General features: G+C 46.8%; 1 protein-coding gene across 1 annotated transcript in view; it reads left to right on the top strand.

Moving 5' to 3' along the window:
- The first annotated feature begins 1,522 nt into the window (after window positions 1-1,522).
- The window catches only part of DNAJC11 (DnaJ heat shock protein family (Hsp40) member C11), a 69,401-nt gene continuing 54,603 nt past the window's right edge, over window positions 1,523-16,320 (top strand). Inside the window, exon 1 of the mRNA XM_044237049.1 lies at window positions 1,523-1,640. Within this exon, the coding sequence (XP_044092984.1) occupies window positions 1,569-1,640 (72 nt within the window). The 5' untranslated portion in view covers window positions 1,523-1,568. The remainder of the gene's footprint in view (window positions 1,641-16,320) is intronic.

Raw genomic sequence — 16,320 nt, 5'->3', positions numbered from 1 at the left:
ACAGACCTGGGCCCTCGGAAACATATGTTGGGTTCCGTTTATAGAATTCCTACAGTGTTTTCCAAGGCAGAGGGAAGATGGCAAGGAACTTCTCTACCCAACTGAGCATTATGGCCCAATTAATGTCTACAAACCGAAGGAAAAAAGGAATGTCTCAACGTCGTAGTTTTCTCCCCCAGCTTCTCTGTAAGAAATTCTCTTAAAGACCAGCAAATGTCAGCAAGCAGCTTAGCCCTAATCACCGCTCTGCAAAGGAGAAAAAAGGAAAGACCATAAAAATTTGCTGCAATTGCGGATGGCATGGGAGCGTCTGTGAAATCTGTTGTGGAAGTCTCACTCAGCCGGAGAAATAGCTCTTCCTCCACAACCTGGGCTGAGGTCGGCTCCGGACTGACTCGACACTCCTGAATAACCTGTCTCAGCACACCTACTTGTCTCACGCCGAAAGATCCTAAGAGGGCTGAGCAACTTGGAAGGGACCATACACAGGCCCAGATGGTGAACATCTGGCCAAAAATGAGGAAGAGAAAGAAATCAGCTTCTCAAACCCACAGACAGGTGTTTGGGGCTTCCCAGGAGACCTGCTTAGGAAGGGCAACAGGGATGGTTCTAAACTGATCGTTAGTCAAAGCTCAACAAACGGTTCCTGAGAAATAATGAGGGATTGGTACAGGTCAGCATGAACCAAACAGGGGGCAAGAGCATGGAAGCTCTGCTGTCCACCTCCTCTTGATAACGGCATCATTTCGAAGACATTTAAATTATTTAGGTGGTTGTAACCAGACATCTTTAATAATGCACCAAACAGCAGGCACCAGGTTGAAATCAATTAGACTCCACCGCTAAATCAGAACGTAGAAATGTACAAGAGGAGGGCTCTGGGATAGGGACTGGAGGTATAGATGCCTGCCAGAGACAATTCTATTAGGAACCCAATGGTTATTGCCTGGTCAGTTAAGCAGCAGAAAAAATGGCCAGATGCTCCTAAATATAGGGCAATTACAAAATAAATAAATTAATTAAAAAACCCAACATTGAGGCGGCTCGTCCTCTGGGCAGGGTTCTGGATGGCCAGGAAAAAGACGAAGAACAATGGAGGCAGGAATAAACCCCATTCTGGAGGTTTCCTGTGCAAAGAGAAGTCAGCCAGTGGGGCCTCGAGGAGCCTCCGGCCCGGGTGGACTCCGCGGGGGGAGCCCGGGTGGGGCTGTTTGGGACAGAATGACCCCGCACTGGGATCCGGCGTGGGGGACAAAGGAGGTGTCTCAGGGGACAGAGGGGAGCACCCCCAGCCTCCCTGCCGGGTCCCAGGTGAACCTCAGGGAGACCGGCTGAAATTTAGGTCCGCGAGCAGCACGTGGCGGACCCCGGCCGCCGCGTCCCGTCCTCGACCGCGCGGGGGCGCAGGGCGCAGGCGCGCTGCTGCGGTGCGCGGGCGGCGGCGCGCCCCTCCGGTCCGCCAGGGGCCGCTGTGGCGCAGCCGGGCGGGCCCGTGCCGTCGGGGTCGCGGCTCGCCGGTCCCTCTTGGGCACGGCCTTGCCGGTTTGGCGGGGTGAAAGGTTGCGAAGATGGCGACGGCCTTGAGCGAGGAGGAGCTGGACAATGAAGACTATTACTCGTTGCTGAACGTGCGCAGGGAGGTGAGGCTTTCGGTGGGACGCCCTCTGGGCGGAGGCCGTGCCCCGTGGTTCGGGAGGGCCGGGCTGGCGGCCACCGCTCCGTCCCCGCCACGGGCAGCCGGGACCCGGCGGGGAGGCCGCGTGACCCCGCCCGCCATGCGCGACCGCCCGCCGACCGGGCGGTCCCTACCGCCTCGACCCCTACACCAGGGGTGTCCCGGCCGGCCTCTGCCCCTGCTCCCGGCGGCCAGGGAGCCGCGTCCTGGCAAGGCCAGAGGCTCCAGTACCCACAGGAGGGAAGGGGTTCCCGAGGTAGAGGCTCCTGGAGTGGGGTTCCCGGTCCTCCCGGACCCCGTGCCGCGCCCAGCTCGCAAACTTGCCTCGGCCGAGGGGCTGTGTCATCACCCCTGGCCGGCAGAATGGGAAACTGAGTCTCAGGCACCAAGGTCAAGGCCACGAGGGAGCCTTCCCGCGGCGTCTGTCGGGTTCCTGAGTATTCATGGGGACGTCCCGCTTTTGAAATGAATCCAGGCCCAGAGGCACGTGTCTTGTGCCCTCCTCTTCCCTGAGCGGCTGTCCAGAAATTCAGGAAAGAGCGTCCCATACCTACAGCCTCTCTTCGGAGGCTGCAGGTGAGGAAGCCGCTGTAGAGACAAGGAAGCCGCGGTACCCCAAGGACGGCCTCAGCATGCGCGCCCCTCTCCACACTAGAGGGTTTGCACCCTGTCTCCTCACCCAGTGAAAGATAAAGTCTCACGCTGTGTCTGGCATGCAGTAGGGCCCAGTCCCTTTCGTTGGCTAGTCCCGCTGACATCAGCGTGAAGGGCAGGAAGGCTTCCAAGGTCAGGTCCTGAGGTGGATCGTTAATCTGCAAGCTGCTGGGTTGGGTCTTGTCAGCCCTGCTAGACAACCTTTCATAACCATCTCTCGGTTTTCCCAGTGACCACAATTAGCCAAGTTTGACTATTTTAGGCAAAGCCCTCCAAGTGTGTGCTGTCCGTAAGTGTTGGTGTGCACGATGTCCCTGAGAACTAACATTTTTTGAGTGCTGCTTTGGGCAGGGCCACCAGGCTGAGCGAGCACTTCCTGTTACATTACCTCGTTTAATTCTCACCCCAGCCCCTAAGGTAAGCATTGTGATAATCTGTGATTTATACCTGAGAAGACCGAGGTAGAGAGGTGAAGTTGCTTGACCAGAGCAACATAAACAGAAAGTGCAGGAACCTGAATTCCGCCCTCAGAAGTCTGCTGGAGGCTCAGCTCTTGACTTCTACACTCAGTGTCATTGCCACCCAGCCTACAGAGCTGCCAGTTCTGGTCTGTGTCCTGGGGCACCCGTATATAAATCCCTCAGTTGCGTTAGCCCCCTCGTATTAGGAAAACGTCCAGTGACATATCTGGGGCGACTGCAAATCATGTGGGCAGCTGGAGGTTCTTGTAACTAATGAACAGTAAGGCTTTGGGTAAACCATTTCTTTGGCCTTCGGTTCCTTGCCCTTTGAATGAAGCTGTTTGACTAGTTACTAACTTTTCTCCAGTTCTTAGAAGCAAAGCAGTAAATGAAACTAGCTTTTCTGAAACCAGCCTTTCTTTTTTAAAAAAGATTTTTAAAAGATTTTATTTATGGGGCACCTGAGTGGCTCAGTTGGTCAAGCGTCTGCCTTCAGCTCAGTTCATGATCCCAGGGTCCTGCTCATGCTCTCTCCCTCTCTCTCTCTCTCTTAAATGAATAAATAAGTAAATAAATATCTTAAAGATTTTATTTATTTGAGAGAGGGTACAAGTGGAGGGGGATGGGCAGAGGGAGGAGCAGATCCAGCCACCTGGGCTGGATCGTAGGTCCCTGGGATCACCACGCAGGCACCCTGAAACCAGCCTTTCTTACCACTCATTTATAGTCTGGGTTATCAGTAATTGAGCGGCAGTTTGCCCATTTATCAGGCTTACTGAGTCTTAGGCAGATACATATGGTCAAAAAGATCTAGAAGGATAGGTTTGGCCAGAGTCCTCGGTAAACGGTAGTCAAAGGTGTTGGAACCTTAAGACTTACTGTTACTGGACTGATGAGTGGGAGCCAAATAAATATTTCTTTTTAAAAAGATCACTTTTCCCAATGAGTTATGGCACTTCTCCTATTTATGGCTATGGGTGAAATCCCCATGAAACACGTTCTCTCGCTGAAGTCACTTTGTGTTCCCTTTGCCAACAAACTCTGTGTGAAATGTCAGAGTGTGCAGATTTTCTCTCTCAAGATTCTACTGGAAGAGAAGTTCTCAAGGCGGTCTCTGGACTTGATATTTACTAGGATTTTGTGGGGTGGGGGGATCAGAAATCAACCTGAGGTTGAAATAGCATGCTTTAGTTGGAGGGTTAGAGGAGGAGTAGAAGTAATGTTAACTCTTACACCTGTTGATAAATTTCCTGTCAGTTCTAATCCTTCTATAGCTTGATGCCGTTTGTTTACCTGTGGGAGGCAGGATCCCCTTCCCGCCAGTGTTTCAGAGTACCTTCAGCTCTTTGTTCAGGGAGTTCAGAGACTGGGGCACCTGGAGGGCTCAGTGGGTTGGACCTCTGCCTCCAGCTCAGGTCATAATCTCAGGTCCTGGGATTGAGCCCCACATCGGGCTCTCTGCTCAGGGAGGAGCATACTTTCCCCCTCTCTCTCTGGCTGCCTCTCTACCTACTTGAGATCTCTCTCTCTCTCAAATAAACAAAATCTAAAAAAAAAAAAGAAAAGAAAGTTCAGATACTTTTCCCTAGAAATCTCAAATGAAGGAACCTGATGGAAAACCGGAAGTTCTATTAAAAAAAATTTTTTTTAATTACAAGCCTGCTTTACAGTTACCATTGGAGTAATACAGAAATGTCAAAAATCAGCTTGCAAATCTCTTTTCCCAGGTTTTAAACCTCAAAATACCCCCTCATACTGTATTTCAGTAAGTGAAGCAGGCAGTTAGGACTAGATGCCTCTCTAAATGAGACTTATGTGATCTTTAATGATTCCCTTTCTCCACTGTTCTGGATTTCCTGTTTACAGAGTAGAACTATTGTCGCACTGAGCGGAGGGAGTAATTTATCATTAATCGGGCACATTAAAACCAGATTGACATCTCTGGTTTAGTGTCCTCAAATGCGTCATCAGGGGCCTAAAATCTAACCAATCCGAGATTTCTGAGATGATTTTCCAAAATTTATTTGGATAAAGGATTCCTGACCAATCAGTTCGTGAATTTTTCTTGGTCTTTATACATTTTATAGACATTTTAATTGACACCTTCTAAACGGAATTTATTCCTAATCTACTCAAATTCCTACCTTATCAATGTTGTATTACCATTAAAAGAAACTTTTCCTTTTCTTGCAGGACACTGAGCAGTGTTTATAACCCATTTTAAGATCTTTGGTCCCAATCAGGGACCAAAGGGGCCAGTCTCTTCAAGTTTTAAACACTTTTAAAAAGAGCAGTGAAGGGCCCTGGGTGGCTCGGTTGCTTAAGTGACTGCATTCAGCTCAGGTCATAATCCTGGAGTCCCAGGATCGAGTCCCACATCAGGCTCCTTGCTCAGCAGGGAGTCTGCTTCTCTGTCTGACCCTCACTCCTCTCAGGCTCTCTCTCTCTCTCATTCTCTCTCTAAATAAATAAATAAGATATTTTAAAAAATAAAATAAAAACACGGTTAGGTAAAAGATAAGCTTAATGTGAAAAGGTTTTTTCTTGCAGTCCATATGGGGAGGTCAGTATTCTGGGTTTTTCATCCTTCCATACCGGCCTTGAAACGAGAATTGCAAAATTGTCACCCACCAGGAAAGTTTCCCCAGAGTCCCTGCGTTTTCATTCCTTCCCTGGTTTAGGGTGTGTTGGTGCACAATTTTGCAGTTCTAGGTTGTCTGGATTTCTCTGGCTGGAGGTTACAGTCACAGGGTGGGACTAAACGTTCAAGTTCCGACTGCAGATGGACTGGGCGAGAGCAGTGGAGGAAGGTCTGCTAGCCACTGCCTGGATAGACCCAGGGGGACATCAGGCAACCCAGCAACCAGGATGGCTTGGAGGTCTGTAGAAGTTGGAGCGTGGGCGCGTCAGCCAAGCCAGGTGCACACCGGGTCCCTAAAGTAGCCAGGTGCTGTGGGTCTATTCATCCGTTGCTGACCTATCCTTGTGATGGGCGGGGAACTTACTAGTCTTTAGGAAAGATACCAAGATGGGCCTGAGAAGGTCATTGCTTCAGTGAGTTTCCCATCAACTACATTTTGCTCAGAGTTCAGTATTTCTAACAGTGACTCTGCTTAAAATGTGTGCATTCTGGCAGGTAGTGCTAAGCCTTGGTTATCCAAAAACTGAATTTAGGCAGGTGATCCACTTCCTAAGGTGTCCCCTAAGCAAGAGGCTGAGGAGCAAGGTCAGTAGGAGCAGGAGTTACAGGCCACGCTGCCCCCAGGCGACAGGTCAATGAACCTCTGCAGGTCTCCACTTCCGTGCTGCAGTCCTTCCGAGTTACTGAGAGAGTGGGAGGCCACACTGTGCGGCTTTGCCAGAATGTCCTGGGTCGCAGTCTTTACTTTGGGGGTGGGGAGGCTCGGGTTCCTGCCTCTGGGCCAGTCGTCTATGCTTTCTGCCTTTCTGCTTCCCGTTTTCTTTGACACTGAAATAGAGGGAACAGACAGTAATGGATTAGGTGCTAACTTACTGGGAGCCAGAACGCTGTGTGTTGGAGTGTTGCCGTGTGACAGGGTCTGTGCACACTGCCTTGTACAAGTAGATGTTCGTTTAGTGTTTATTGTTATTTCTTGAATTCTGACAAAGCATGAGGTTTTGCTTATTTTAAAAGACATACATGTACATAGAAAACTTCGGTTAAACCTGATCCTGGCTAAATTTGCTATCCGACTGTTAAATATTAATTTTAAAAAAATAGAGCCAAAATCTATGCTAAGGATCAGGTTATGAATTCCTAAAAGTTTCTTTCCTCTTTCTGTTCAAAATACTGAGTTTCTTATCTTCAAAAGGCAGTTATCTCTCTCAACTCTGCTTCCTGCAAAGTCAGGAGTTTTCCACATGGAGGGCTCGGGGGAGGAGCTCCCAGAAGGTAGGGGGGAAGGGATAGTCCCCAAAGACAGTGAGTGTCTGGGGTAAAGGCAGAGTGGGACCCAAAGACGTAACTCTTGTGAGCTGTCAGCTCCTAAAGGGCCAGGCAGGGAGGAGAGGACCTCCCTGATCAGAGCAGAGAGACAAGACAGCACTGGGGTCAGTGGACCCCAGCAGGATCTGGAGAGGCTTCTGGTGGTCTTGCTTCTGGGTGGGGACAGAGTTCTTAGGATACCCAGTTAGTTCCAAATGTCATCCTGTAATACGATTAGCAAACACCATGAGGTTAAATTTTAGGTTTTTTTTTATTAAATTTTTTTTAAAGATTTTATTTATTTGACAGAGATCACAAGTAGGCAGAGAGGCAGGCAGAGAGAGAGGAGGAAGCAGGCTCCCTGCTGAGCAGAGAGCCCAATGTAGAGCTCCATCCCAGGACCCAGGGATCATGACCAGAGTCAAAGGCAGAGGCTTTAACCCACTGAACCACCCAGATACCCCGAGGTTAAATTTTAAAATGTGTTTTCTTTAATGAACCATAAGCTATTTATTACTTTTCTGCTTTGGGCATTTTAAACAATTGCTTCTTGAGATTTTAATGCTCTAGTTCTGCTGTTTGTTTGTTTGTTTGTTTGTTAAAGAGAATTCAATTGAAAGCTTTTTTATTTGCTGTGAGTTTAGAGGTAAACAAGAGATAAGGAAAATACGGGACACACAAGCAATGTGTTTTGCTTGGCTGTGGAATTCTAGTGTTTACTTTTATTAAACTTTTATTTTTATTTTATTTATATCGTACCTTGTCCAAGAAAGGATTTAAGGCAACTAACAGGGATGAATAAATAAAATAGCATAAAAGTTTAAAAGGGGGCACCAGGAGGGGAAAAGACCATTGGGAACACTGCTGCTTTATTACTACCGTTGTGGCCCACACTTTACGAAGCCCCTGTTCCCCTGAAGGAGCTTGGAGCCTCCTCCAAGTTCATATCCCGGTAGCTGGGTGCTGTTTGGCTCTTGGACTGTTGGAACGACTTCTGCATGCAACGAGTGCTCAGTCCCCTCCCTAGTTTGCAGGAGCCAGAACATTCTTCAGTGGTAAAATGCCAGCAGGCATCAACTACAAGAAGTCTGCATTGGTGGGCAGGGTATAACAGATGGACATGGACAAGAGAAAGTATAAGGTCAGGCTTTTTGGGGAAAAAAAGCCAAGCTCTTTCTGTGACCATCACTTCTGACCCAGAAGGGAACTGGAGCTCATTTTCCTAAGATGCTGGCCTTTTTATTTACTGTTGTGTCTCAAGGGCACCAAATACACATATGGACATGACGAGGAAGAGAAATGAAAACCAAATTGTACGATGATCAGACAATCTCTCCTCAGTCCTTGGAATGACCTCTCATCAGAAATCAGACTTTCTGCTCTTCTGGCTCCTTTGTCCTCACATTTTCTGTCATCAGCAGAAGTGGACATGGAGGACAGGATTCCCCCCACCCCCTAAACGTTGAAGGTGACCGGAGCCTGCCTTTTTCTTTGTTGGTATTGTAGACTTCTGTCATTACTGATTGCCTGATTTTTTTTTTTTTTTTTTTTTTTTTTTGCCATCTTGGGGATAAAGAGTTCTGTCAACTTTGTAAGTTTTTTCCTTCCATGTAAGACAACGGACTTAGGTTACCTCTACTTGTAGAAACCTGGAATTGCTTGAGCAACCTCATATTTAGTTTTTCTGACTTACTCATGGTTTAATTGTTCTCTCTTAAGCCCACCTTCTCAAAGCAGAGTCTGAAATGTCTGTAGGGGGCAGCTGGCTGGCACAGTCCATTAAGCGCCTGCCTTCCGACCAAGTCGTGATCTCAGGACCTTGGGATCGAGCCTCATGGTGGGCTCAGCGCTCGGCAGGGAGTCTGTTGTCCCTCTACCCTGCCGCCCCCCCCACTTGTGCTCTCTGTCTCTCACTCCCAAATAAATATTTATTTTCTAAATAATAAAATGGCGGTAGGAGGTTGACTTTTCAAAATCACATGACACAGAGTGTGTCCACTTGACCCCTGTACTCCAGAAAGCTGTGACGGTGCTCAGGGGTTTTCTGGAAGTACACCAAAACCACTGAGCCCATTACCTTCCATGGGAAGCTCCTTCCTTGGGAAGCCCCTGTACACCCTCATGGGTGATTCTTTGGAAAGGCGGTGGAGCTTCAAAAGGGGTCGGCGTCCTAAGGAGCGAAGCCCTTGCAGTCAGGTTTGAGTCGGACTTCCCTTAGCAGCCTGGTCTGGGGCAAGCCACTTACCCCCTCTGGGCCCGTCTCTTCATCCATAAAATCCAGACAATAATTTCACTGTCCTAGGGCTTTGGGAAGATGAAGCAGGAACGCACGTGAGTGCTCCGCATAGTAACGGGCACGGTTCTAGGTAAGGTAACGCCGATACATTTTTGCTGGCGTCAGGAGCACGACATTCAGCCAGGACCGCTCCTAGCTGACCAGGACTGCTCCTAGTGCTGTGTCCGAGCTCACAGTCTGCACGAGCCGGCGTGGGCTGGATGCTTCCCGAGTACTTGCTCCTTCTCTGTGACTGGGCTTTGGTCTGGGCGGGGCCACACACACTCTTAATCTCCCGCCAGCTTTGGGGTCAGGGGGCCAGAGGGAATTCCTTCTCCCTCTCAGACCAGACTTTTATCTTTTTGATCCTCACTGCTTTGACCTGTAAAATGGAGGCTCCGGTGCCAACCTCCAGGTGTTCTGTGAGTGTTAAGCCTCAAATGGGAAAATACCAGCTGATGCATGTTTGCCTTCTGGAATGATCTCTGTGTCTTTCCTTACCCTGTCAGGTGCGTCTTCTCGCTCCTCACAATTCCCCCAGGTTTTGGCCTCTTGAGTTTGGCTGTTTTTATAATCTCTTGCTCTCCTGCATTTCCCCCCGCCGCCCCGTCTCTGGGCCTTGTGCTTAGGTGTTCAGATTTACCTTTTCCCCAAAGCCTGATGCTTCCGGTTTCTCCCCAACCCACGCCTCTGAGCCAGAACCCCAGGTGTGCTCTTTGGTTTGTTTTCTCTATATTGTACTTTCGATTGTCCCACGGCCCGCCCAGCTCATAAAGGCTCCTCCTGACCCCAGCCAGCTCTGATCCTTGGTTTCCGCTGTGACTTCTGGGCAGCCAAGGAGCCCTCCTGACCTCAACGCTACATTTCTGCCTTAGTTTTCTCTAGGTCTCTCTGGTTTTGATTTTTGTCGGTTGTAGTCAAGCTGTACCAAATTAATACTAACAGACAGTACTGATAACTGTATTTCCCTACCCAGAAGCCTTCTGTGGCTTCCCGCTGTTTATTGGGTAGGGGTCAAACTCCTGGACCCGTTTGAAAGTCCCTTATAAATCAGTTGTTTTATATGTTTTCTGCGTTCCTTGTGGTGATGCTCTGCTTTCCTCCACTGCAGAGTAAGCATCCTGTGGTCAGGGACCGTGGCTGTCTGATCCACCGCTGTACCTCTTACGGCAGGGCCAGTGTTTACTGAATGAATGGGCAGGTGGACGGACGCCCAAGTTCAGTTCCAGCTGGTGTTTGCTCTAGTGTCGGCCTGTTCCTTAGGACGTTCTTTTCCCCTGAAATGCCCCAGCCCGTCTTGGACACCAGAACGTATCAAAACCCGCCTTTCTCGTTCCCATTTAGATCCCGCCACCTTCATGCGGTTTTCTTTCCATTCTGACTGCCCTGAACTTACTTCTCCACCATTCATATTAGCATTTTTGTGTTCTCACTGTTTAGTTAAATCCACGTGGGTTTTTTGTTTTTTGTTTTTAGGGGAAACACATATGCACACCTAGTTTGTAATCTTAATACTGCATTTCTGTTGTACCTCCTGCGGCACTCAGAACAGGTCAGGCGCTCGGTCAGTGCACTGACTGGAAGAGTTCAGTATTTGCTGGTGTCATACCCGCCATGTCCGGGTGCTCTTTGCTTTGAGGAATGCCTGTGTTGAAGATTACATTGCAGTTTTGGCAACAGATCGTTCTAGAGGAATTTATTGGTAGGAGTTTATCAGTTGTCATTTGGCAGATCTGAATGGCCACTTGTCAGAATTGTTCAAAGCCAGATACAGGAGGAGGAGAGCAGATTCGAATGCTCACCTTTATGCCCGCTCCCGGAGTAAGCCAGCGTGCACGGAGACTGGGGACTGTGCTGAAGAGAGCAGGGCTTGCCCTGCTGGGCTTGTCCCTTTTCGTCTGGCAGGCTTTTGTTCCTCTTCTGTTCCTTTGTTGCCGTGGGAGAAGGTTACTTGTTTATTGCCTTTTGTACGAGCATCAGTAATATTAGTAAAAGTACATTTCAGATGGATTAGATTGTTCTTGGAGTTTTTTCTTTTGTCAGAGCTGAATGTTCAGGACAGACTACATAGGTTAGTCTCACTAGAAATCGTGTCCCTCTGGTGACGCTCCTGACAACCATGGGTCAGGCAGGACGAGTCAGCACGGTCCACACCGTGCTCGAGGTTGCCAGTGAGTCCACGTACATTGTCGGAATCCTGCTGTTTGCAGATCAACCCCAGCTTCTTTCCAGACCCTCCATCTGTGTTCAGCATGAAAATGAAAATTGTAGAAGGCTGTGTTGAGCAGGGAAAATGGCATCAGAAGATGCCAGGCCTGTGTGTGAGAGTGGTTTTATTGTGTGAAGCTTCGGGCTGTGTGGTGGGAACCTTTTCAAAATGAAGTGGGAAATTTTTCCAAGTCCAGTTAGTGCCTGATGAGTACATGCCTTGGTCTCCTCGGTGACACCAAGTAGTCTGTAACCCCTCCTCTCCATGAAACAGCTCTTACTCGGCACAAAGCACCCATGCTGGCTTGGTGTTAATTAGCTCTGAAATCTGCTTTTTCTTTTAAATTGTATGAGCACCAAGTATCGTAAAAAAATTACAGGTTTTATTAGCTGATGCAGTTTATTTCAATCAGATTGTCACGGAACATATGGACAGTAATGAATCTTCAATGGTGGTAATTAGGCAAACTTCCCAAAATCCAATAGAACGTAGTTTTGGAGCTTTGCTGAAATACAGCGGTGTAGACACAGCTGGAAGTTTGAGCTGGAAAGTATGGGCTTCAGCATCAACAGGCCTAGTGACTTTCCTGTTCCTCAGATGGATGTAAGCATGAGGTGTAAGTTGCTGCTTGCCGGCTCTGTCGGGTCTTGCAAGAACATTGATTCTTTGCCTGTCCGGCCCATGGTGGGACGGCACCTGCCAGCCCCCCAGTGTTGAGTGAGGCCCTGTGGCTAGTTCTCTGCAACGATATGAATGGAACTAATATGTATTCTGCTCAGACGGAAGCATTTAAAACAATACAAAGGAAAAAATGGGTTATTTCATAAAAAGTTGTCCAAAATGCAAATAAATACATGGAGAAATGTTCATCCTCAATAGTAAACAAATCACTTTTTTTTTTTTTTTTTTTTTTTTTACGATTTTATCCGTTTATCTGACAGAGAGAGATCACAAGCAGGCAGAGCAGCAGGCAGAGGGAGAGGGAGAAGCAGGCTCCCCACTGAGCAGAGAGCCTGACATGCTCAATCCCAGAACCCTGGGATCATGACCTGAGGCGAAGGTAAACACATAACCTACTGAGCCACCCAGGCACCCAATAGGCAGTTTAAAATAGTGTGCCCGGTTTTGTCTACCATGTTGACAAAGTTTGTTTTCTTTCTCATGGTAGCACTCAGTGCTGACGAGGTGAGTGTGCTGACCCGCCCAGCCAGGAGACGGGACGATCATTCCCTGGAGAAATTGAACCAGGAAGGCCGTAGACACAGGAGAGGGCAAGAATGGCAGCCTTGGGAAAGCAGGGAACACAGGAGCGATGACATCCTGCGCGGAAACTTACAGCTTCTCCTTGTTCTCTGCGTCCTTCCGTGAAGAAACTGACTTATCAAAGAGAAAATACCACCAAATGACACTTCCGGGTCCTCCCGTAGGCATTTATTTCATAAAGGAGCTCATCAGACGACAAGGCCTGTTCACATAGAGCTTCCAGATAGCTCCTTAGTGTCTTACTCTTGGGTATGAATTGGTACCAGAGAACGTAAATATTTGAAGGAGTACCACAACGTGAGTTTCTAAGATCGTGCGACAGCAAAGAGAGATGAAGGAAGCAGACAGTGCAGGGAATTTGAAAGCTAGATCGTCTTCAGAGAAATAAAATATTACATGAAAGAAATAAGAACAAAGTGATACTTTTTTTTTTTTTAAAGATTTTATTTATGTATGTGTGTATTTATTCAGACAGAGAGTGAGCACAAGTGGGGGGAGGGGCTCCCGGCTAAGGGCTCTGTCTCAGGAAGGGCTTTATCTCATGACCCTGAGATCATGACCTGAGCGGAGGACATCAAGGGTCTGCCGCTTAACCGACTGAGCCACCCAGGCACCCCTGTATATGTCTCTTTTAAAATTATCACCTTGGGGGTGCCTGGGTGGCGCAGTGGGTTAAAGCCTCTGCCTTTAGCTCAGGTCATGATCTCAGGGTCCTGGGATCGAGCCCCACATCGGGCTCTCTGCTCGGCAGGGAACCTGCTTCCTCCTCTCTCTCTCTCTCTCTCTCTCTGCCTGCCTCTCTGCCTACTTGTGATCTCTGTCTGTCAAATAAATAAATAAAATTTAAAAAAAAATAAAATAAAATTATCACCTTGTTCTGGGTCCCCTCGGTGGCTCAGTGGGTTAGGCATCTGATTTGATTTGGGCTCAGGTCATGATCTCCATCCTGGGATTGAGCCCTGTCTCATGCTCTGTGGCCAGCTGGGAGTCGGCTTCACGATTCTCCCTCCCTCTGCCCCTCCTCCCGCTTGCTCACACTTTTCTCTCTCGAAATAAATAAATCTTTTAAAAAAAGAAATATAAGCAAAAGAAGGATATCTTGGAAATTAAAAATAAGATAGAAATAAAAATTCTGTAGAGGGGCTGAAAGATAATGATGAGGAAATCATCAAAGTAAAATTTTAAAATTAGAAGACCAACTCTTACATATTAAAGTAAAATGAAGAAGAAGACATTATATTAAAAATATGGAAAGAATTCTCAGAACTAAAAGATATGAGACTGTAGACGGAAAGGGCCAATGAAGTAACAGGCACGGTGAGTTGGAGAAAAGACCCATGCTGAGGAAATCATGGGTTGAAGAGAACATGCTAAAAGTTTCCAAACAAGTCACGAAGAATTGGAAATTGGAATGACATTAACCTTTCTCAGCTCAGTACTATAAGCTAAGAGACAGTGAAACAAACAATACAGTAAAAATTCCGAGGAGAAAATATTTCCGAGCTAGGATTTTATCCTCAGCCAACTATTTATCAAGGGTAAAGGCAGAATACAAGAAAAGAACATTTTGAGGGGCCCCTGACTGGCTGAGTCAGTAGAGCCTGTCACTTTCAGGATCCTGAGTTTGAGCCTCACAATGGGTGTAAAGCTTACTTTGAAAAAGAGAAAAAGGGGCGCCTGGGTGGCTCAGTGGGTTAAAGCTTCTGCCTTCAGCTCAGGTCACAATTCCGGGGTCCTGGGATCGAGCCCCACATCAGGCTCTCTGCTCAGCAAGGAACCTGCTTTCCCCCCTCTCTCTCTGCCTGCCTCTCTGCCTGCTTGTGATCTCTGTCAAATAAATAAATAAAATCTTTTTTAAAAAATTAAATTAAGGATATAAGTATTAAGCATATGATTTTGAAATATAAATGAGGAAAATGCTGAGAGATTTTAAAGTACTTATCACCTGAGGAGTGAGGATGAATGCTGTTTTGGTTGTAAGTCTAATAGTTCGATTTACAAACTGTTTTATGTATCCCTTTGATAAAATTAAATTTTTTAATTTAATTTAAAATAATTAAATCTTAGACAATAGAGAGCAGTTCAGCAGATTAAAACAGAAATCTTACACCCTTTAACCCAACAGTTCTAGAAACTTCTTTGCAAAAAGATAATCATGGATGCACATAGAGTTTTAGCTGTAGGAATGTCCACTCCAGCCTTTTGAAAACACATGAAAATTGTTCATAGGGAATCCTTATATAAACTGATAATGCCATATTTGAAATACTATGCAGCCATTTAAAATGATGTGGAGGGTGCCTGGGTGGCTCAGTGGGTTAAGCCGCTGCCTTCGGCTCAGGTCATGGTCTCAGGGTCCTGGGATCGAGGCCCGCATCGGGCTCTCTGCTCAGCGGGGAGCCTGCTTCCCCCTCTCTCTCTGCCTGCCTCTCTGTCTGCTTGTGATCTCGCTCTGTCAAATAAATAAATAAAATCTTAAAAAAAAAATAAAAATAAAATAAAATGATGTGGAAAATGCTTGATGACCAATAAAAGCTACAAAAACAAAACCTCACAGAGACTTTTAACTGAAAAAAGGGGATTATAAAATTCTATTAAAAAAACAAATTTTTATTTTAAAACACGTTATCTCTATTTTCTATTTTATCCATGAAGAATATGTATACTTTTCTAATAAAAATAGCAGGTCTTGGGGCGCCTGGGTGGCTCAGTGGGTTAAGCCTCTGCCTTCAGCTCAGGTCGTGATCCCAGGGTCCTGGGATCGAGCCCCACATCGGGCTCTCTGCTCTGCGGGGAGCCTGCTTCCTCCTCTCTCTCTGCCTGCCTCTCTTGTGATCTCTGTCAGATAAATAAAGAAATAAAAAAAAAATAGCAGGTCTTTTTTTTTCAAGATTTTATTTATTTATTAGAGGGATGGAGAGCACAAGTAGACAGAGCAGCAGGCAGAGGGAGAGAGAGAAGCAGGCCCCCCGCTGAGCAAAGAGCCCAATGCAGGGCTCAGTCCCAGGACCCTGAGATCATGACCTGAGCCGAAGGCAGCCGCTTAACTGACTGATCCACCCAGGCGCCCCAAAGTAAAGGTTTTTTAAGGTAATTCAACTAGGAACAACATAGCCATTGACTCATTTCTTTAACCTATTTTGACCGTTAGAATTGATGCCATTTTAATCTCTGCTAATGACAAAGCTTTTGTTCATATTTTTGAAAATTATGTTTATCTTGCCTCACATCCTCACCTACATTTAATATTCTCAGTCTGTCATTTTAGGCATTCTCGTGGTTATGTGGTGTCTACTTTTATTTTTAATTGGCACTTCCACAGTGATTAACAGTACTGAATGTCTTTTCATGTACTAACCAGCCGTTCCTGTATCACCTTTGGCTGACGTCTCTGTTTAAATCTTTTACTCGCAATTTTATCAGATTGTCTTCTTCAGTAAGAGAAGAAGTCTTACTGAACAGAATATATGAAGATAAATTCTGGATACAAGTGTATTACATACATATTTTACAAGTATTTTTCTTTTATTCTGTATAGGAGATCTTTAACTCAAGTTACAAAAATAATGTTTTTAGAAGTTTTATGGTTTTAGCTTTCACATTTAAATCTTTTCTTTTTTTCTACTTTGAGGGGTTTTTCCCCCAATTATTACTATTATTTTTTAAGATTTTATTTACTTATTTGGCAGAGAGGGCACAAGCAGGGGGAGCAGCAGGCAGGACGAGAGGGAGAAGCAGACTGCCAGCTGAGCAGAGACCCAGACTTGGAGTTTGATCCCAAGACCTTGGGATCATGACCTGAGCCGAAGGCAGACACTTACCTGCTGAGCCACCCAG

Source organism: Neovison vison, chromosome 2 (genome assembly GCF_020171115.1).
Source record: "Neovison vison isolate M4711 chromosome 2, ASM_NN_V1, whole genome shotgun sequence".
In the NCBI taxonomy this organism is placed as follows: Eukaryota; Metazoa; Chordata; class Mammalia; order Carnivora; family Mustelidae; genus Neogale; species Neogale vison.
Note: the sequence above shows the minus strand (reverse complement) of the source record. Positions and strands in the feature narration are given on the sequence as shown.